Here is a 24,028-nt window from a genome sequence, read left to right as displayed (position 1 = left end):
AGCCAAAAAAAGCTGTTTAAATTTACATCTATTTCATGTCAAAACAAATGGAAAATGCCACAAAAATATATTCTGAAGGTTTCATCACTGTATTGCAAGAATTCTACCTACTGTCCTAAATAAGGATTCCTGAGTAGCCTCTAAAGTTTATCACATGACTTACTTTTGATTTCCTCATTTTGGAGCAAATACTGGATCCTTTACTTAGCCAGAGTCCAGGGGTTTGGTGCATGGGAAAAAAGTGTCAAGAAAGAGGAATCCTTTCCCACAGGTAAGAGTTTCCCAGTTTTTCGGTGTCAGATCTGAAATAACACACGTATCCGTTGCACCCCGTTCCATGTGGGGCAAAGGGCTGATGGATCATATAGCTATGTATCTATTTGCCCTGGCCCACACTAACATCTCTCTCGATGCAGGAGGCATTCTTGTGGAGCTGGGTCCACCATGTGCATGTGATGAGTACCACCAGCAACAAGCTCCCAACAACCCACTGTCTTCATGGGCCTCTGCACCCATTGAAGTCGGGGGGGCGGGAGGGGGAGGAGGCAGGATTTGCCCCTCTCTGAATTGTAGCTTATTTACTTCACTACTTTTCAAGGGTTAACTGGTCACTGTACAACACCATCACTTGGTTCATGGGATGTCTGTGCATAGAAGGATCAATCTATTTGAAAGTTTTGCATTTAGGGAGGATTTTGCCTTTGGATAAAAATGCAAAAAAGTTTTGATCCCTTTTCTCTAATCTAATCCTAGTAGTACTTGGGTCATTTCCCCCATCTACTCTAAATGTAAATCAGGATTCCAGTTCACATGGGGAGTTCATAAGTGGGGAGGGAAAGGTCAGTTTTTCTTTCTATTCATTTGATAGCCGAGGATTTTTTCATTTTATTATTAGGCTCCAGCATCTAATATCATATGAGAAATTCTTCCTGGGGTTTGTTTAGTTTAGACAACAGAGCTCAGACAACAGAAAATGGGGTATGAAGGCATTACACTGAAACAGATGAGAGAAAATAAAACATGAGTTGATATAAATAGTATATTCTGTAATAAATGGCAGTAGCTTTTCTGTATGTGCCTCTTTACTTTTAAGTAATGCAGACGAAAACTCAACTTGCAGCAAGAGTCTTTTAGAACAAATAGCTTGCACAAAATTCTTTGGTGCTGTAGCAGCCTACATGGAGACGGAACCTATAATATGTTAGTCACTATAATTATTGTTGTTTGCTGTTCTAAATGCAGACCAAATAGGTTTGTTGCCAAAGAAAATAAAAATTGTGCGTGGCACAGATTCTGGGAAAATCATTGTGTTTTATTCTCCACTGTGTGTGGGTGTATGTACTCCCGGGTGATACTTGATAACCCTTGAAGGACATCATATTGATTGCAATAAGCTAGGTCTGTCTATGGAGAAATCCACCAAAAGGGTCCTCAGAGGGATGAAATTTTTGCATGCATTGACTGAAGGAGAGCCTTTTTCTCCCGCCCCCTGTATATAGTACTGAGGAAGCTGGATTTGTTCCCCTCATAGAAAAGGCCACTGGATTTACACGGAAAACTGGCAGATGCCTGTGGAGTCACATGGGCCAAAGTCATGTTAAGTCCTACAGTTCTGTACTGGCCTTTCCCCACTGGAAGTACAGTTCCATTGGAACTTTTCTACCATTGCCTCCCACTGGCCACAGCTGTTCCCAAAACATTGGAATGAAAGCAGAAAGAACTAGAGCTATATTATTTTTGACTAATTTCTCCAGAGCCAAAATGAGGACAATGCACGTACCCCACCTCAATCTGCCCTATCACAACCTCCTTGCAGCCCCAGGACCTTGGGGCACCCTCCATGGCTTCATGGGGTGCAAGAAGAGGGTGCCAGAGAAGCCCCCCCTTCAGTGCAGAATGTCCATCCCTTCTTTGTAGATGTCAGGGCTATGATCTGGCTCAGTGGTCTTTTTTTAATTATGTCTTAATCTCATAACAGTTTTTCTTACAAATAAAAAAAACATTTGATAATCTGAGCCACAGGTCTCCCATACGAGAGTCCCAGCAGTGAGAAGGTGTAGACACATGCTGGGAAGCCATGTTACACTTTCTGCCTGAAATACCTTTAGGCTGTAGAGCCATTTTCCTGCTCCACTTCCACAGAGTTCATTTAGAAGAGCAGTTTTGGTTTTCAAGGGCCTGATTCTACATTCTTCATCTCAGTGAGGGTTATTTGGGTAAGGAGTGCAGGAGCAAGCCATCCAGATCTTAAATATGGGTCCACAGGGTCCACCAGTAGAGTGCGAGGACCCTCCATAGATTTTGACAGCCCAGTTAACAAAATGAAATGAAATGTACTGTTTCCCACTTGAAGTGAGACTATATACTATTGCCATCTGGTAGCTATTGGAAGCACTTTCAAATCCTTAACCACCATTCCTAATATCTCTATTTTGCAATACTTCCATAATTAATCGCTCTTGCGTTTTCTTTGCTTTTTAATACTTTGACCGTACCAGGCTTACCTTGACCTGATAGTGTTAAATAGGGATGTATTTAAAATTGAGAGGTTTTATGAGACGCCACAAATTGACATAAAGGATCTGTTCTTTTTCACCCAGCTGCATATGTGCTACTGCTTGTATTTGTGCAAATTGAATTTGCACATGTGTGGGTGAATAAGCACCTATATACCACATCCATGTGTGCACAGGTGAACCACATAATTGCATATGTAATTTCTGATGCTTTGCAATGGAGATACATAACCAGCATTGTTAAATGAGGACATCCTAGTAAAATTTTAGGAGTTATAATAAGTTTTTTTCAGACTCAAATTAAGTGATGATTTGAGTGTCTCTGGTATAAGGACACTTGTAATTAACCCAGAGCTATTACAATCTTTATATATTTCATTAAATAATGAAATGTGTTTAAGGAGTAAGTGGTCATAACTTTGGAAGAGAACATTATAGTCCAGCATGTATTGTGTGTATTCAGGTAGCTCCTGTTCAATGATTGGTGCATTTAGTACTTAATCTTAGGGAATAGTTTTCACATCTTGACATGTGGGGATTTCTGTGTACATGAACGTTAAGGAGAATTACATGCCCAAGATTGACCATGTTCTCGGGTATAGGTAGAACCTTCCAGGGCTAAAAACTTGTTGTCATGTATTTGGTCTTAAACAGACAATATTTATGTTGATATATACTCCTGGCCATTTAAAATTCCTCCTGTGTTAAAGGCGATTTCTTGCTCTGCAGAGTGAATTCCTGTGAACAACATGTATTTTTTTTAAAGACAAAACTAATTTTTTTCAATGGTGCTGCAGTGCATACCTAGCCTGGAAATACAGTCGATTGTGTTAAGTATACCTGCTGAATGTAGGAGAGATTTTGCGGAGTACAAATGGGAGTTAATCAACCATGACTTGTGTTTTTGAAAATCTCCCCCTGTATTACTGTAGATTGTAAAAATAATAATAAAAAAAGAAGTCTCAGATAGGAGATTGCTGCAATGAAACTTTTCGAAAATAATCAGATGTTTGGGTTGGCCCTGTTGGAATAAGTGAGGTTCTGATGTACAAATATCAAGGGATGCAACATACTAGATAAGGGTTTATTTAAATACTGTCTGTACAAGCTGTTTGCAGTCAGAGGGCAGAAATTGTTCTAATGGGGTAAATTAGCATTTAGAGTTGCTTGTAAAAACTTTAATTAAATATAACCTTATACCAAGAGCACACCATGTGTGATTTTTTTCTCTTTCTATAAGAGTCTTCTATGAAGAGCTAAATGAGCTTTTATTTGAGCTGCAGGTCAAGGGTTCTTGCTATACTCACTTCACATTTCTGAGCAAAACCACCAACAAGCTACTATGGTGCTTTGCACTGGATACTATGGATTTGTGAAGCAAATAAATTCTAGTGGTGTTTTAGTATAGTTTCAAAGCTGTGATGATTCAAAGATTCCATCCCTAGTTACTACTTTAAAGTTCTAATAGATCCTGCATTTCCCCAAAAATACAAGGGACGCAGCCTGACCTGGCTAAAGTTCATATTAACGTGTGTGCCTAATCATCCAAATGTGACTCTTTTTCAGATATCTGGAAGGAAACCATTTAACAGCTGTGCCCAAGGAGCTGTTGACCTTCAGACACTTGACACTGATGTAAGAAATGCATGGTTTTAATGCCAGCAAAATTAGATGATTCTTTCCTCTGTGTGTCTTGAGCGGAATATGGGGAACTGTCATTGGGAACTCATTTCTGAGTGCCTAGCATGTCAGCAATTGTTTCCTTTAAGTGTTTGTAAAACTATTATGTACTATGTGACTGTAGTTGGGTGTGGCAGATTTACCCGTACAACGCTGGTAGGCTTAAAAGGCAGACATCAATTTCTTATGGTTAAACCATTGCTTATGATATTATAGCACTGGGAAAATGAAGGCACCTAACAAAGCCTTTTCGTTTTTTGATGTAGAAGAAGTGGAGTTGTCGTAACTGTAGGTTCAAAATAGATCCCATCAATCAGACTTTGTTCACCCTAGTACTCTGCAGTAATTGCATGTGTATGTGTATACAAAATACATACACGCTACCTGTGGAGGAGATATCAATGTGACAAGTTGCAGATCCATGTGATAAATTCATTGTGCGCCTATGACTGCCTCACCTGTCCAGAAATTTCTTTTACATCTATTGCTTCTATGTTGCAATGCACTGAAAATGTGCCCTAGAAGATGCTTGAGAGTCTCATAGAGAAATACTCAGATGTGCCTTGCTGAGGGATTCTTCCAAGGCTGATTATAAGAGACGATGGCAATTGATAATAGCTAGCTTTGAAAATGCTTAGTTTGCTGCTTGAGTCCGTTTTAACATTTAAAAATGACTTGTTTTTAAAGTCATTCATATAAATGATGTATCTGCTGTGTGTATTTCTTTAGTGACTTGAGCAACAACAGCATCAGCATATTGGCCAATTACACCTTCATCAACATGACTCAGCTATCAACGCTGTAAGTAATCAGTGGTTCCGGCATCAGTTTTAATTGTTGTTCAGTACAAAATCAGTTGCATTAAACAACGAGTATCTCTCTTGTTATGTAAACTGATGGCTTTCCATGTTGCTTCTTAAGTAAATTAGTAGCAAAATAACCAAAGAAACATATAATACTGTAACTGCATTTTCTGATTCTCCTAGGATCCTGAGCTACAACAGACTCCGGTGTATTCCAGCCCATGCATTTAATGGACTCAAGTCTCTTCGAGTGCTGTAAGTAATACTTGTTCAATAGGTCTGGGTTACAGCTTATTAGGATGCTGTCGATGACAGCAGGATTCTTAATGAGCAGATGGCTTTTGCTTGATTCAGTACACCATAAATATTTTCACACAATTAGCTTCAATGTACTTGTACTTCTGTGCAACACATCCTGTACCAACTGGTGCATAAGAACAGCCATACTGGGTCAGACCAAAGGTCCATCTTGCCCAGTATCCTGTCTTCTGACAGTGGCCAATGCCAGAGGGAATGAGTAGAACAGGTAATCACCAAGTGATCCATCCCCTGTCGCCCATTCCCAGCTTCTGGCAAACAGAGACTAGGGACACCATCCCTCTCTATCCTGGCTAATAGCCATTGATGGACCTATCCTCCATAAACTTATCTAGTTCTTTTTTGAACCCTGTTATAGTATTGGCCTTCACAACATCCTCTAGCAAAGAGTTCCATAGGTTGACTGTGCATTATGTGAAGAAATACTTCCTTTTGTTTGTTTTAAACCTGCTGCCTATTAATTTCATTTGGTGACCCTTAGTTCTTGTGTTCTGAGAAGGAGTAAATAACACGTCCTTATTTACTTTCTCCATACCAGTCATGATCTTACAGAACTTTAACATAGTCCCCCTTAGTTGTCTCTTTACCCAGCTGCAAAGTCCCAGTCTCTCCTCATTTGGCAGCCGTTCCATACCCCTAATCATTTTTGTTGCCCTTTCCAATTCCAATATATCTTTTTTGAGATTGGGCGACCACATCTGCATGCAATATTCAAGATGTGGGCATAGCATGGATTTATATAGAGGCAATATGATATTTTCTGTCTTATTAGGTATCCCTTTCTTAATGCTTCCCAACATTCTCTTTGCTTTTTTGACTGCCTCTGCACGTTGAGTGGATGTTTTCAGAGAACTATCCACGATGACTTCAAGATCTCTTTCTTGAGTGGTAACAGCCAATTTAGATCCCATCATTTTATATGTATAGTTGGGAGTATGTTTCTCAGTGTGCATTACTTACTTATCAACACTGAATTTCATATGCCATTTTGTTGCCCAGTCACCCAGTTTTGAAAGATCCTTTCAAGTCTGCCTGGGACTTAACTATCTTGAGGATTTTTGTATCATCTCCAAATTTTGCCACCTCACTGTTTACTCCTTTTTTCCAGATCATTTATAAATATGTTGAATAGGACTGGGCCCAGTGGCGCTGGAACACTTTTTATAGTGGGGGTGCTGAAAGCCAGCAAAACTCTCCCCAAACATTTTACCTCGTGCGCCCCCTAACCCCACCCCACCACCCCATGAGCTGAGGCTGGGAGAAGGGCCGTGTCTCCAGGAGGGGGGACAAGGATAAGGGCTGAGGCTGGGGCCACGGCTGAGGGCAGGCACAGGGCCAGTAGCAGAGCCCTACATGCTGGCAGCTGGGACCCCGTGTGTGCGCCGGGAGCAGGGCCAGCACCCAGGACCCACATGCGTGGCTGGGAGCGGGGACCCTGCATGCGCGTCCAGGAGCCGGGCATAGGGCCAGCAGCCAGGATGCAGGACGCCATGTGCATGGGCGGGAGTGGGGCCAGCAGCCAGGAGCGGGCTGACAGCTGGGACCCCCAGGCACAGGGCCAGCAGCCATGATGCAGGACCCTGTGTCCATGGTCAGTAGCTGGGGGGCAGCAGCTGGAACCCCACATATGCAGCCAGGACCATGCATAAAACCTGGGTGTGCTGCAGCACCCCCCACACCCTACTTCCCATGCCTATGACTGGGCCCAGTCTAGACCCCTGGCGGACACGACTATTTACCTCTCTCCATTCTGAAAACTGACCATTTATTCCTACTCTTTGTTTCCTATCTTTTTACCAGTTACCAATCCATGAGAGGACCTTCCCTCTTATCCCATGACAGCTTACTTTGCTTAAGAGCAGGGGGTCTCAAACATGCAGCCCACAGGCCTCATGCAGCCCACGGAGTTATTTTCTGCGGCCCTCCAAGCTCCCCTGCCTCCTCTCCTCCCCCCCCCGGAGTTATTTCCTGCAGCCCACCAAACTCTCCTCCCCCAGCTCTTCCTTCCCCCCACCCCAGCGCGCTGCGTCCCCTGCTCCTCTGCCTACCTCCCAGTGCTTTGCCACCAAACAGCTGTTTGGCAGGGCTTAGGACTTTCCAGGAGGGAGGAGCGGAGATGCAGCACGCTCAGAGGAGGAGGTGGAGAAGAGGTGGGGCCGAGGCAGGGATTTGGGGAAGGGGTTGGAATGGGGGCAGGGAAGGGGTGGGAAGAGGCCTACGGAGCAGGGGCAGGGCTTCATGGAAGCTTTCAGTGATGCGGCCCTTGGGCCAATGTACTAGTCTGCATGTGGCCCTCATGGTGATTTGTGTTTGAGATCGCTGCTTAAGAGCCTTTGATGAGGGATCTTGTCAAAGGCTTTCTGAAAATCTAAGTAGACTATATCCACTGAATCCCCTTTGTCCACATGCTTGTTGACCCCCTCAAAGAATTCTAGTAGATTGGTGAGGCATGATTTCCCTTTACATCTAGGTGACGCAGGTGAATAGTAAGCTTTTTCACATGCAGACAGTAACCATATACTTTCAGTATAAATCTCCTTGCTTTAATATTATGGGGACAAGAATGAGCAAGAAAGGTCTCCATGGGACAGTCTACAGTGTATTTGTCTGCTGGAACACAAAATGGTAACAGCCTGTGCAGAACAGAGGAAAACATCTCTCCATTTATTCCCCTGTGGCCTATAGAAACCGATAGAACTCTAGAGCATGGGTATAATTTTCTAGAGGATGCCTCAGAAACTATAGCAAGTATCTCTTTTTTAAATCCTAAAAGTTTTTAACAAAACTTGAACTTCTGTCGAACCCTATTGAATTTCATAGGACAGTTCCTGGATTGTGTAGTACACGGAAATCAGCGGGAACAGAGATGATTATTCCAGCCAGATATATGGCTTTGTAATGTTCTGGCATGGGAGAGCCAAATTAAGAAGTGACTTCTCCCTGTCAGGCTGAGCAATTAGTGCCTGCAACAGTGATTCTCTGCCTCTACGAGGATGGGTATAGGTATCTGTTTTCACTGTTCCCAAGGATGGTCAGGTTGGCACGCTGACATTGTAGATTTGGAGGTAGCTGTCTGCCTATGCTGGTTGCCAGGATGGGTCAGCTGATGAAATCCCCTCTGTGATACAATGCACTGAAAGCATATTATGAGTGGGATCAGAATCATGGGATGAGCATGGGGGGAAGAGCATACTGAGTGCAGAAAGCAGGTGAAAACCTAAATTAAGTTACCACAGCTATGTTTATCTGGTACTCAGTGGAAATCAAGAATCAGAGCAGAAACATTCAAATGGCAGGGGAAAGACTGCAACAGGCTGGTTGTCTACTTTACTTTCATATTTTATACCCATGGCTCTGTGAATTGCTGTGATAAATGAGAACCTCTCAGACCAGAGGGAAATGAGGATCCACCATGTAATAATGATACGAGGTTTGATTGTGCAAGACAATCCATAACTCTTCTTGCCCTATTTAGTGCTTTACACCTCAGCTTTATTGTTCCACCTCCTTGCTACAGCATTCAATAAAAACATTAATTTTTTACTTTAAGGAAATTTTCTTTTGATCATACTTCACAAGAACTTTCCCTCCTGTAAAGAGCCATCATCTCAAATTTGCCACCACCACATACAAACCTGCATTGATCTCTCTTTTTATTATTGTAAATTACTGATCAAACATACATAGGAATGAAAGTGATGTGATATAATAGAGGTTCTCAAACTATTTCATATAGACCGTATAGTATATCACCATGGAGCACCTCCTGTCCCATCTGTGATTGTATAACATATCTGTGGCAACCAAAGCTATCACTTACATGGAGAAGTAACATTACACAAATAATTACTATTTGTAGCTGTTTGTAATGCAGTTTAATAGTAGGGGAAAGGGTTGAGTCAGTACCATGTGACCAGGAGTATGATGTGGAGAGGAGAAACAGGCTTTCCATCTTTTTTTTAATTTGGGCAGTGTGGATGCAAATACATGACTTAAACCCAATGAATGATTAGCAAAAGAAAATATTGGTAAGGAAAATTGCAATCCCTTTATATTTATGGCAGCCCCTTGTCCCAAATTTCCTGTGGTAAGGACAAAATTTACTAGTGTCTTCTTTAATTTTTCTTGGGAACAAAGTTAGGAAACATAATGGGGGGAAAGGGAACTTCGCTCCATGCTTTTGCCCTCCCCAAATAGAACTAAACTAAACAAACAACAAAAATCTCCTTTTTTCTTTTGAGACTCCAGACTTGGGGAGTCTTAGCAGTTAGGGGGAATGAGTCCTATTTCTTGAAATCATGGATTTTTCCTTCTTAAAGTGCTCTTTACTTTCCTTGTGACTTCTTGCTCTGCCTTGCTCTCCCAAATTGGATCCCCTTGAAGATGAGGTTCCTTCAGAAAGTTTTGGTCTAAAACTGTTTGGTTGAGTAATATGGAGTGGAACATATAAGGGGAACCTCAAGGGAGGTTCATGCTCTTTAATATCTTTGATTTTTCTGAATTGTTTTACAAATGTTAAGCTACTAACACAGTGTTATGTGGCACACGTTCACCTACCAACATCTCAGAGAGTTGACTTTCACTCTAGTTATCTACAGAGTATTTTGGAACTGCCCATCTAAAGTTATAACCATTGTTAAGACTTGGGGGCTTTGCAGAAGAATATTTTTCCCCTTTGTTAAGTAAGTTCTGGTATGGCATGTAGCAGCAGGATGGCCACGATTAGTGGTTGCAAAACTCGGCTCCATAGTATGTGTAGCGTAGGAGGAACTTTCAAGTACTCTAAAATAAATGAAACTTCATATTCTTTCTTGTTAGAAGAGTTAAGCTCAAGTCACGCAATACAGATCTGGATTTCAAGCCCCCTAAAGTCTAAGGCTGTTTGGAGCCACAGCTTTCATTGTAAAGGGAGGGATCCATTTGTAAAGTTGGTTTTCAGATTTCAAACACCCATGGGGTGGCCACATCTGAGTGTCACAGTTCAGATCAACTGTATTTGTATTTCACATCCATGGTCCACAAAAAACACCTACTCTAGGCTCCTGGTTCCTTAGTCATCCCCTCTCTTGCATGGAAACCTGTGTGTTTCCCTCCTGATCAGGGATTTGTCCAGGCTGCACAGTTCCCTGCCAACACTGTAATATCCTCAGTAAGTGAGACTACCTAAACAGGCCAATGTCTACATTTTGCTTTCTCTCCAAAGACTTATGAATAGTGTTGCCACATAAGTTCAGTCTTTACTTTATAGAGTTTGGGCCTTGAACTTCAGATTCCAGGAACAGTGTGTTTGGGGGGCAGATTTGCATTCACCTCCCCCTCGATATTTCCCAGCAAATCCACTTTACATGTATGATCGCAAAAGACCATTCTTGTCTGCCATATTGTTCAAGGTAGTCCTTTGATCACCCACACCATAATATAAACCAAGAATGAAGAAACCTAAGTTCTTTTCTCAGCTCTGCCACTGATTCTGTGAAGTTGGGCAGGATTCCTACCTGCTCTGTGCCTCAGTTTCCCCAGGGTTAAAATCAGCATGTCACTTTTACCTACTTTTGCGAAGTGATTTGGGATTTTCTATTCAAAACGGCAGTAGAGGTGCCAAATATTTTTGTTATTAGCGTAACTGTCTGTCCCCTTTGGTTTGATCTTGCATTGATTTGTTCCTGCTAAGCTGTACAGATGACAAGTTTCTACATATTAAATGAAACACTGGGGAGGAAAGTAAACCAGGGTTACTGCAGTGGTGGGAGTTCTTCATGTTCAAACTTATAGTTCCTCATGTTACTGATAAGGAAAATCCTTCCGGCCATAATCACATAAATAATGACTGATTATGAAGGTTGAGGCTGGTAAGGAGGCTTACAGAGGTTAATGCTCCTAGACTAGAGTGGGTTTCATTGTTTCAGTGAGCATTGTTCTGGAGAGCAGAAGGTCTGCTGCCTGCATTTTTGAGCCACAGGACAGTATTTTCTGAGCACTGAGAGTTATTTATCTCCACACCTCCAGTCCGAAATAAGAGGATTTGGGATAGAGCTAAGTACTGTGCACCCCACTGAACACTTACCTCACAGAGCTATTTGTCAGACAGTGACTGATTGCTTTCTGGGGGATTTGCTACCACTGGTAAAATGCTGCAGTGGGACTTCGGAGGAATAAGATTTATGAAAGGAAAATCTTCCCATAGCTCTGACCTTTCTATTAGGTTTGATTTTAGGTACTCAGTGAATGCAGCGCTCATGAAGAATGCCAGACTAATAGCCTTGGAGATTGAAGACCTTTCTTTCTCCACCAAACAGCTACATCATGGGCACCCACAGCATGATCTACCCCAAACTGCCCTTTCAAGGTGCTAAATTCTGCCCTGGTGAGAAGAATAGTGAAATCTCCATGCTTGGCCTCCGTAAAGACATCAGTGAATGTGCCAATTGGGTGGGGGTCATTTGTCCACTGGTCACTGGACTGAGACATTCAGTTTTTCTCACAGGCCTCTAACCATCAAGTCTGGCTGTGACTAGAGCTCAGCGAATAGCTGATTTTTCGGTTCAATGGCTAAAATGGGAAATCCAGGGGGGAAATAGGTTCATTTCAAACAAAATTGAATTTTTTTTCAGTTTTTCTTGTCAAAACAAAAAAATATTGTTTGGGTCAAGGAAAACAATTGGAAATGAAAGGTCAGTTTGAAACCACATTTTCAGAATGTTTGCGTTCATGTTTTTTTTTTCAGTTGAAACTATTTGCCGAATGTGACGCAAATTCGCAAATCGTTTCAGTGCCCCCCAAAATTATTTTTTGGCAAATTTACTGTTCACTGAACATTTTTTGCTTACCTCTAGTTGTGACCAAAACGTATTGCTACATATTAATTGGTAGTTTAACGGTAAAAGATTCTGTGTGCCATTCATCATCCTTGTGACTATTCATTTGCAAACCTCTGCTCCTAATTAAACATTATATGTAAGCTCCTGAAATTTTAAGCTGCCGTGTGTTTTCATTCTGCAGTGTAGTTGGGCTGAAGAGAAGAAATCATGTTCTGTTCCTTACTTTGAAGGCATACCCTTTCTATTAGCATTATATGTGATCATTCCTGCATTTTAGAGCCTAAGGTAATCAATTCAGACTAAAACAGGAAAGAATGGTTAGCAGTTGGACATTGATTGTTATACAGATTTCAAGCCAGGTTTGATTGGTGCATTTGGAGAGGAAAAGGTGGTCGGGTGACAAAAGCACAGTCCTACCTGTCAGAGCGTCTGGTCTCTGTTTCCTGTCCCTGTCACAAACATCCCGTGTGAGCCTTAACTTCCCCATCTGTAGCATGGGGTTAATACTTAGCTATATCACTGATGTCCTGACACCTAATTAATTTGGGTCTGGATTTCAGAGATGCTGTGCATCTGCAGATGCTATTGACTTTGTCTGGAATTGTGGATTTGCAGCATCTCAAATAATGCCCTGAGTGTTTGCAAAGTGCTTTGAGATCCTTCGATCGAAGGTTATGTAGAAAAGCGAAGTACAATTATTAGGTCTCAGGCGGTCTGGAGAGGTTCCTGGTGGCTGTGGATGGGTGCTGTGATATGGCAAATTCTTAGTCAATTTTCCCACTGGACATGCACTCCTAACCATGTCTCCATTCCCAGTTGTTGGTCACTCCAGGGGTTTTTTGTAGCTGAGTCGTAATTTAATTTCGGTTTCTACAGGTCATGCCTGGACTGTGACACAAACAAAGGGTGGCTTTTAAAAATTCAAAAGCTGGCTCTTGGCTTTTTTTGAAGATCTGCTAATCAAATCTTAAAAGAACCTCAGTCCTGCGCAAAACAACATTAGTGAAATGAAGCCCAAAAGAGAGTCTCTGTCTGTGCTCTATGCATTTGGAAACCTCCAGATTGATTTGATTTATAAAGGCCTACAAAACTCTGGTGTCAGCTACAACTCTTGCCACATGTCATCTATGTTGTTATTAAAAATCAATTCTCCAAAGGGGAGAAAGTGCTTCCGAGTGACAGTGTGCAATCTGTTATTGTCATGTATTATCTGTGTTCTCAGGAGAATTTAAAAGAGAAAACATCAGCAAAACAATTTCCACATTTTCAGGGTTGTTGGTGGTGGTTGTTTTTTTAAATATGTGCGATATTTCATCATCTTGAGCTGTGTTTGCCTCTGAAGGTAACTGGCCTCTTTCATGTGTGATTCAGTATCTTTCCAAATCCTTCTGCTTTCCTTATATTTATTCTGTGAACAATAAATAGAATATATGTATCTGAAAATCAGAATACCCATGAATGGGTAATTTAGTTACATGTTTCATGTCCTCTCTCTCTCTCTCTCTCTCTCTCTTTCTCTCTCTCTGGCTGTGCTGCTCAGCTTCTCTGTCTCTCTCGCTTGTATTTTTTTTTATCCTTTTTTCAGAACCCATCTAGCAAGTGCCTATGCACATGCACTACTTTTAGGCACATGAGCAGTCCCCATTGACATGAATGGGGCCACTCATGTTTACTGTTAAGCCCCAGTGTCAGCGTTTGCAGAATCCAGGCCCCAGTCGTTAGCGTGACTTTTGCAATAACGTGACGGCCCAGGTCATGAAATGAGTTACAAAAAGTGTTCCAGCAGCTTTACATGTTCAGAACTGCTGCCTAGCAGGGTCACTGATAAACAGTGAAATGTAAACTGTAGTTGGGTGCATGTAAATACAGAAAAACATACACTGTGGGAAAGGTACATTCCCATAAATACAGCATACCGTGTGCTTGTAAAACTCCTAGAGCTGCTCTTCCTCTGGACCACTTTGCTTTTATATCCAGTTTATGCAGTATTGTTTAGTTGATTGGCACCTGCATAAATTGAAATGTAAGTGTCCTGGTCATGGGTAGACAGATCTTTTTAAATGATTTAATTTTCATTAATTTTTTTTTATATGGAAAGAACTAATGTGTGTGTATGTCTGGCAAAGTATTTAAAGACACGTGGGTCAAATGTAACCTAAAATATACAGACACACAACACAGGGTACTTACAATCTCCAGTGATATCTGAGGGTCCTCAACATGGATTGGTTGCTGTGGGAGCCCTTGCATCCAGGCTTTTTGGTGGGTGTTGAGCCCCTCATGGGATCAGGCTTTTATAAGCTGAACTCAGCTTTCATTTAAATATTTACAAAATAAGGAGGCTTAAGACAACCAAGGAAATCAGCTTAAATGCTTCATTCCCACTGCACCATTGCCTGCAAATTAGGCAGCTCCCTGTTGTGGCATACAAAAAAATAATGGCAGAGATCAGAAATATAACATAGTAGTGAGCTCATTATAATGGTAATTAGTTCAAGGCCATTATATTCAGTTCTGGCTTTTGAGCACTTAATGAACAGGCCCAATCTTGCAGTCCCTATACCAATAATAATATTTCCTCTGTATGGGCTGCTGGGTAAGGCCCAATGAGTTACTTGTTTTTGGTTTTGTAGTAAGTGTCCTCTGTCTGGAGATATTGTGTTGGACTGCTCCTCCTTCCTGCTGAGGTGGATTGCTTGAAGATTCAGCTCAAGTTGTCAGTGCCACGAGTTATTTTTGATGGGTCAAACACTTAATAGGATGCTTCAGGGTCAGAACACTGAGAAAACAAGGCTTTGGGGGTACTGGTGCCCAAAGCAGCAGAGAATGCATGTCCAGGAAATCTACATCCCCATACATGGATGACTTCTCTGTTGCAAATCTCAGCAAGGTAACAAGGTCGGAACTAAAGCTTCTCCTTGTCCATGTACACCCTGAGGAAGGACAATAGCAATTACACTCTTTGCCCTCACTGAGCCCTAATGTCCACTGCAGTGCCAGGGACCTCACTGGTTCAGGGAGGTGCGTGTCATTCAATAGTCAGTTTGGCTTCAGCTCAGCTGTGTGTGCACTGGGAAGGTAACACTGTAAAGGTGTAATTCACTAGTGTAAATTCTAGTGAGTATTGCAGTGGGACTACTACACGGGAAAGGACATGACATAGAAGGACGACTCAGCCCCAGAGATGTCTTTTGTTTTAAATGAGAATAACTGGCTTCTATTTAGGAGCCTAGATAATTTTTAAGTGATAAATATTACAGCTCAAGTTCATCTGCAACATTGTGAGTCTCTACAAAGCCACCGGAGGAAATAGTAGGAGGTGGTCATTGCATACCGTAAATACCAGAATAAATTAGAGAAGAAATGACTCTCATAAAAGGATTATAAAATATACACACACCAGTTTTCTATTCTGCGTGCTGCTGCTGCAGCTTAGCACATCACTGTCTTTGACATCTGTGAAAGGCAGATACAGCTCTTCCTGTCATCAAGGAAGGGGTTCATAAATATTCTGGACTAGCTACCGTACTTTCTTTAACTGATACGGGCCACAATAGAACTGCAAAATAAATAAAATATTGTTTTAAGATGCTCAGATGCCCTCTTCACCCCTCCTCCCTCTTTGCACAATATCTTGCTGACTCTTGGTTAGAAAAGATTTACAAGATCTGGTGTGTTCTCCCTCCATTTCTGCCGTGATTACTTTTTAGAATCTCGATATCTGAATATATGTGAAATGTTAGTGTGCCAGTAGTTGAAAATATAGCATAGTCCATGGCTTGGTTAGGACCAATAAAGCCCAAATTCTCAATGGTGCAGGGAGGTGCGTGTCATTCAATGGTCAGTTTGGCCTCAGCTCCAATGTGCGTACATTGGGAATGCCACTATATAAGTACATGATATGCCCACACTTTGAATACTGTGTGCTGTTCTGGTCGCCCCATCTTAAAAAAGATATATTAGAATTGGAAAAACTACAGACAAGGGCAACAAAAATTATTAGGGGTATGGAACAGGTCCCATGTGAGGAGAGTTTTAAAGACGGGGACTGTTCAGCTTAGAAAAGAGATGACCAAGGGGGGGATATGATGGAGGTCTATCAAATCATGAATGGTATGGAGAAAATGAATAGGGAAGTGTTATTTACTCCTTCACATAATACAAGAACCAAGTTGTCACCCAATGAAATTAATAGGCAGCAGATTTAAAACAAACATAAGGAAGTACTTCTTCACACAACGCACAGTCAGCCGGTGGAACTCATTGCCAGGGGATGTTGTGAAGGCCAAAAAAGAATTAGATAAGTTCATGGTGGATAGGTCCATCAATCACTATTAACCAAGATGGTCAGGGATACAACCACATGTGCCGGATATACCTAAACCTCTGACTGGCAGAAGCTGGGACTAGACGACGAGATGGATCACTCAGTAAATTGTGCTGTTCTGTTCATTCCCTCTGAAGCATCTGGCACTGCCACTGTTAGAAGGCAGGATACTGGGCTAGATGGACCTTTGTTCTGACCCAGTATGATTCTTCTTGTATTCCTTCCCATAGTCTGATGCACGCACTTTTTGGGCCACCTCTTTCAATTTGATTGTAAGCTCTTTGGTGCAAGAAATGCATTTTTGTTTGTTTGTACAGCACTATGATCCCTCAATCCAGATTGTGGCGTTTGATTACTATTGCAATACAAACTGCATATATTTAGAGTAAGGACTTACCTTTATTGTAGCACCTTTCAAATAGCATGTTCCACAATTTATCAGAAAAATTCTTCCAGACATCCATATAAATAAAAATAATACAGTTCTTGGAAGAGGTGGGGAATAAAATACTTTTTCAAATGATCTGAGAAACATTTAGAATCCTTCCAGTAAAGACTGTGCTTATACTCTGTTCATACTAGGAAGGTGGACAGGCTCTTCAAAGAACTGATTTCCAAGTATTTTGTCTGGAAGTGCAAATGTGTCTGTCACTGCATATTGGTATACTCTGCTACTGATGTGGGAATGTGGGCCCTGATCCTACAAATATATCTATCACATGGACCCTCGCTCCCTTCTGATGTTCCGCTGTAGTCAGTGTTTAATTTCATCTTTCATATTCCCTCTTTTCCTTTGATTAAAAGTTATTAACATTTTAACAGAAGATAACATTATTTATAAAATCTTTGTGTAAAAGTACAAATAACAAAGCTCTGACTTCGGTGGGTTATGAAGCTAGTAGAGTTTCTACAGTGGGGACAGTTAAATATTGGTTCTAAAAGTAACTATTTGTTCAAAATTTGGGGTGGAGCATGACAATACAGTGTTCTAATGTCTTATTGTTCTTTCCCTGCTCTAGAACTCTTCATGGTAATGATATTTCCAGTGTTCCCGAAGGGTCTTTTAATGACCTTGTGTCCCTTTCACATCTGTAAGTACCCTTGCTCTGAATTAATGTTTTTAACTGTGTTATTTTACTAACACAATGTAGATTATGCTACTAATCTAGTTTCTAAGCTTTTCTGATTTGTGTCCATTTTCTCTCTGCATTTTACTGTCTTTATTCAGACATTTTCTGTTCAAATTAAATCAAATAAATGCTTGGACTACTTGTTATTTATTCTCAAAACATTTTCTTAGGAAAAACAATTGAATGAATAATATGAAGATTTCCTCTTTTATGGCATTTGTGCTAAGACCCAGCATCTAGTACTTTGCATGTGAAATTTAGAGAGCATGATGGTACAGAAGCCTGAGCATGAGACAGGAAGCCACCCACCAAAACATTAAGTAACTTATATGTGGATTCTGTGCATAATAGATATCTCATGTTTTACATACTGGATTTTGTCAATATAGTATCTTGTACATGAACTAAAAATTCACATATACTAATAATGAAAGTGAACTTTTTGTGTATTTCATTCCAAACATACATATAAAATATGTTCTAAAAATGACACACTATCCATATATATGAAATATATTTGCTCTTTTCAAGTGAGAAGAAAATCCAAATGTTTATTTTAGTTTTTTCCTCACTTTCTTCCCTCCTTAATGGCTTTGGACCAGTCACTCACCTAGAGATGGACCAAAATTGGTAAACTTTAATCTGTCATCTTTTACTTTTGATTTGTCAGGCTCTAAACTTACTTCTATGGTTTGTTTCAGACTGGTAGCCATGTTAGTCTGTATCAGCAAAAACAACGAGGAGTCCTAGAACCCATTTCATCAGATGCATGGAGTGGAAAATATATGCATCTGATTAAGTGGGTCCTAGCCCACGAAAGCTTATGCCCAAATAAATTTGTTAGTCTCTAAGGTGCCACAAGGACATCTTGTTGTTTTTCCTATGATTTGGTTTCAGGCCAAATCCAGAGTTCAGATCCAGTTGTGACTTGGGTGTTCAAATAGTTTGCAAAAACAGATTTCTTGAAATTTCCATTATTCAGGATGGGAGGTAGCATGGTCCAATGAATAAGGCATCAGACTGGCATGTCCTGGCAGTCAGGAGACCTGGGCAATATTTAAAATGCATATTCACATTGATAGAAACATTTTGCAAATTTGTGATAAATTTGCCAAATTGTTTTGATCAGGGAAAAAAGAATCCAAAAAGATTGAAATGCTTTGTTCTGATCTTTTTAAAATGAAATGTTTCAATTTTTTTTATTTTAAACAATAATGCCTTCAAAAATGTTTTGTTTCAAAATTTCCTTCAATTTTATTTTATTTGAATTAAGTTCCAACTTGAAATGAATGTTTTATTGAACCCGAAACAACAACAAAAAAATTGACTTTTTTTTCCAGAGCTACCAATGAACCAAAACATTAAATGTTTGCTCGGTTCTAGACCTGGATCCTAGTCCCAGTTTCGAGGTTTCTGTGGGAGAAGTCACTTAACATTGTTATGCCTCAGTTTCCCCTTACAAAATAAGAGATAGTGATACTTACTAAGTGTTACTATTTGGGACAAAATCTTTTATGAACAATTCAAGGGATTTCAACACAATTTTACATGAATTTGAACCTGAGCTTTAACCCTAATTCAGCTTCAGATCCAAATCTCAAACTTTAGCCTGTACCTAAGATAGATAAAATGTTTAAGTACAAATATCTGTTATACACAAAATGTATTCTATGCTGTGTTCATAGTATAGTAAATTCATTCTATGCATTGTCTGGGGATGAATTCAGGGTCATTGTACCAAATTCCTTTGTCTCTACTTGGAAATTCAGTGACACCTTCCAAACAGGGGAAGCTGGCCTCTAAGGGTATATTTAGAACTGAAATGATAAACATGTCATGTGCCATTTGTTTGGGTTTTCTTCAGAGTTTACGTTACATTAAGTGCAGGCACAGCTTTCTTAGGTAAACTGTTCACCCTAGAGAGTCATAAAATCCCCTTTGGCCCAGCACAGTCAATGTAGCCCCTCTGTTTATAAGTATGTGCTGCTGACAGTGTAAAGTACACAAAGCTCAAATGAATGGTAATAAGTAGCATCCATAAAATAATTAAGACCTGTCTAGGGTATAATTTGCTCAGGGAACAATTAAGTTCTACCGTGCAATTGTTCTTGGCTGTTTCTTTAAAGAAACATTTGCCTTCTATAATTCTAGGAGGACCAGTGTCTTTGACACAGTTGAAGAAATTGAGTTCACCAATAATGCCACGAGCAATTTAAAATAATGTGTTTTATGAACACTGACAGATCTCTCTGGGATTCACATATCTCTGAGAGAGTCTGTAGCTGTGGCATTTTCAGATAAATGGAACAAAAAAGTGCCGTGCATCAATTTCATATATCTGGTGAGTGAACACAATTTTACATGTGAGAAACACTTTCTCTGCTGGCAGTGTGAATCCATAGTAAATAGTGGAACTTATAATGGTATTCCTAGGGTGGGAGGAGATGCTGAATGTTAAAAAGTTGAACAGGTTTAGCCTAGCCAGAACGGTTAGTGTGGACACGCAGCATTGTTACAAGTTACGATGGCTCAAATGGACCATTGTAAATTGCAAAGGTTCGGTTCTCTAGTGTAGACAAAATTTTTCTTTTTTTTTGGTCAAAGCCTTTTGCTGCAGCTGTAATATGGTTTGAAATTGGAAATTTAAAAACTCAGGTCTAGCCTACTCTATTCTACTTTCCAAAGCTGCTCAAATCATGGGGAAAGATTTTCACCAAAATTGCTTTGCAAACATAACATTCTTTTAAAGTAGCTTTTTGAAAGGTGTATGTGTATATATAGAGAGAGATAAGATGGTTTATCTATGGAATACACATACTCTTTTTGTACAGAATCTGTGCCTGTATACTGTAACGATCCTGAATACTCTCCAACTGAGGCTTGTCTTCACTAGTAAATTTAGTTTTTTTCTGACACCATGATAAAAATGTCTGAGCTTTATCTACGCTAATTCCTATACTAGTGCTTAAAAAAAGGCTCTAAATTTGATAAGGTAGGAGCAGCCTTAAAGTTGACAAAGCAAGCTTGAGATCTCCCATGAATTCATTCAGTGCCTGTGCATGCTACCCACATCCAAAACTACCTGACCCAGTGGACTACCAGTTACCACTGCCTGGAGAGGTCTTGACCCAGATAGTTTATCAAAAGCATGGTAAAGGACACATTATTAAAAATATGTCTGAGAGACATATATTCTGTACCTAAACAGCTCAGATTCATGTCCCTGTTGATTCATCTCTTGTTTACTCAAGCTCATGTTAGATACTTATAAAAATAAACTATGCCCTCCACAGTGCTCTCTATCTCTAGTTCATCTCACCTATAGTTATTTTAATTGCCCTTCAATGAGAAATACTTAAGTCTGAGAGAGGAAAAAATCTGCTCTTCGTTGCAAAGACCTTTAGTGTTTCATAGCAGTATGAGATGATTAACCTCCAGGAATTGTTTTGCTATATTGACCAAAGAAATAAAAGGAGAAGTGAGTGGAAGCAAGCATGCTGTGGTACATAAAAATTAGTGGAAAGTAAAAAATACACTTCTTAATTTATACATCTTATGGAACAAAATTATTCCTAGCATTTATATAGCAGATTCATCTTCAAGCTGCATTAGAGAGATTGATTAACCTGGATGTTTCAATGTTCATTTTGTGATTTCCCTCTCACCTTGTGTGTGTTGGGGTTTGTCCAGTGCTAAATGGTTAACTGTAATTTCTAGACGAACTTTGAAATGTAGGGTTTTGTTTAGCCTTGCACAAGTGGGCCAACTCATTGCAGAGGGGGTCAAAGGGTCATCCCTGGAGTTTTTCCATTGTAAGCAATAGAGCTACAAAAGGGGCTGGATTTGGGGGTTTTCAGGCATTGCTGCTGTACACATTTAATTTTGATGAATGAGCCCTGGCTAGGATTGAACCCATGAACTCTACAGTTGAGTCTGTCTAGGGCACAATTGTTTCATTAGTCACTCCCATAGAAATGTATCAACAAATTTAGTGGGGTTTCCTTTCTTAATATCCTGTCTGAACGTTTTTATCCAAAAGAAGCTTGAGTTCAAAACATTATTTTTAAAAATGATTTGTAGTCTGATTCATGGGGTAAAGCTAAAATTCAAAAAGCAATTTGCATCAATGCTGTAATAATTCTTTCCAAGTCAAAACCTCTGTAGATTCTGATACGTTTAAATGCCCAGATCAGTTTACAGTGTTTTAGTCTATTAAAATAAGAGAGTTACATGGCTAAAACCCTACATTGTTTTCAAAAAAGTAACTCCATAGACTTCTAATGTGTGTTTCTTCAAAGCTGATTTTTTTAAACTGCCTTTGGTCAAGCGCTCACATTTTGGCTGGGATTTCCAGGAGCTTAGGAGAGTTGGACAGACAATTCCCGCTAAATGGGAGTTGAGCACCTACCACTGTTAGGCTTCTTTGAAAACCCCAGTCTTTGCAGGATTTTGTTTTCTTTCCTTCCTCCTGCTCCTAATTGTGAGGTACATAGGCTCAATGGCCTGGCTTGATGCCATTGCATCTGTTTCATGTGGGTCTTACCTCCAACATGGATGCATTTCTTTTGTTTGTGCTGCAGCCTCATTGAAATGGAAAAATAGGTTACATTTATTTCACACTTCACACAGTGGTATTTTGGATGGGACTCACAGCAACTTACGGGACAGCCTCTCGTTAAAACTCTGCTAGCAAATCGAAGGATGAGTTGGGGTGATTTCCCTGTCTCTGGTGGAGTTATCCCTAAATCATCCTGGCCAGAGATGACCTATCCCTAATGTCTTTCTAAAGAAACAGTGTTTTGCCTTTGGTTTGAATCAGATTGTCCTAAACAACTAGTATTTTTTAAAAAAAATGTCTGAGGGGAGTATACCCTTGCATAGTGATTCTCAATGGGTGTGCAGAAGTCTCAGAGGGTACATCACCTCATCTAGATATTTGCCTAGTTTTACAACAGGCTACATAAAAAGCACTAGTGAAGTCAGTACAAACTAAAATTTCACACAAAGGCACATACACACACACACACATGATTCCAATTGATTTATTTTATAATTTTATAATTATATGGTAAAAATGAGAAAAGCAGCAGTTTTCAGTAATAGTAATAGTTTGTTGTGACACTTTTTTATTTTTAGGTCTGGTTTTGTAAGCGACTAGTTTTTAAGTGAGGTGAAACTTAAGGTATGCAAGACAAATCGTACTCCTGAAAGGGGTACAGGAAAGGTTAAGAGCCACTGGTTTAGCCTAGCACAAGACCTGAACCACTCTACAAATTAGCCAAACTGAACACACTGTTATTCTAGGTTGTTGGTTTGGTTTATCTTGTTTTTTACAGGAGCAAAATATAAATATGTCCAGCAAAGTGCAGCTTAATATAAATTTGTTTCCCTGAAAGTGCTGCCTCCTTCCTTGGTTATAAGAAAACAGTTCTGATTAAATGGGAAAACAAACCAATAGATTCTCCTATCTTGTGGTTGCAAGTACATGCATCTCTGCTACATGGGATTTATCCCAGGCCAAGGGGAAATATATTTGGTTGAACTCCCTGTTTTAAAAAAAACTACAAATCTGAGACACAGAAGTTAAGTGACTTGCCCAGGGTCACACAATGAATCAGTGAGAGAGTTGGAAACAGAACTCTGGTCTCCAAACTCCAACAATGATGTTTTAAATATAGTTGGCAGCAATCCATAAATAACTGTAACACTCACAAATATAGCAGCCTCTGAGGCACAGTGGGTTATTTCACTAACCATCCAAGTCTGGGAATCTTTATTAAAGTGTGACTTGGATTACAGCCTTAAAGTAGGTTTGAGTGTCTCAAGCTAGTCCCAGTTTTCTCATGTGTGCTGTTCGCATCACCGGACTACCACACACAAACTTAATAGGAACTGTTTGCTGGCTGGAATGAAAGCAATGTCATGTTTCAAAAGATGAGTGCAATCCCAGAGTTTTGTCGAACCCTCATTAATGCATGGTCTGTGAGGGCTATCCAGTCCCTCTTTTTTAAAAAAAAGAAAAAGCAATAAATTCACTATATATTTTTATTAAAAAGTAAGCCAAAGAAAAACAGACATCCTTTTAGAAAATGTTCAGGAGAATGGTTGTCTCTCTCATGTGGAGATGCTATTCCTTCTTTCAGCTTGTTGCCTGAATATCTCCAATTCAAATCTTAAAGATTTTTATGTAAAAAGTTACTTTTAGCAGATTTAGATTGTATTTCACTTTCATTATTGAACAGGAAATCTGCTACTTATTTTTTGTGCATTTCATGGTAGTTTGAAAAATGGAAATGTAACAACTCACATGCCTGATATTACCCATCTCTACAGTTTTAAAAATACAAACCAAAACTTGGTTTAAAAAAAAAAAAGAGAGGTCTTTCATTAATGCATTTTACAACTTTAGACCCTAATTCATAAAATAGCCCTTTCC

General features: G+C 40.0%; 1 protein-coding gene across 2 annotated transcripts in view; it reads left to right on the top strand.

The window, feature by feature from the left end:
- Nucleotides 1–24,028, top strand: part of SLIT3 (slit guidance ligand 3) — an 802,550-nt gene that overhangs the window by 667,740 nt on the left and 110,782 nt on the right. For both annotated transcript variants that reach the window (XM_073355953.1, XM_073355954.1), the window contains 4 exons: nt 4,083–4,151; nt 4,926–4,997; nt 5,183–5,254; nt 17,482–17,553. In XM_073355953.1, coding sequence (XP_073212054.1) covers nt 4,083–4,151; nt 4,926–4,997; nt 5,183–5,254; nt 17,482–17,553 — 285 coding nt within the window. The remainder of the gene's footprint in view (nt 1–4,082; nt 4,152–4,925; nt 4,998–5,182; nt 5,255–17,481; nt 17,554–24,028) is intronic.

Source organism: Lepidochelys kempii, chromosome 8, assembly GCF_965140265.1.
Source record: "Lepidochelys kempii isolate rLepKem1 chromosome 8, rLepKem1.hap2, whole genome shotgun sequence".
Classification (NCBI taxonomy): domain Eukaryota; kingdom Metazoa; phylum Chordata; order Testudines; family Cheloniidae; genus Lepidochelys; species Lepidochelys kempii.
This window is presented reverse-complemented; position numbering and strand designations above follow the sequence as displayed.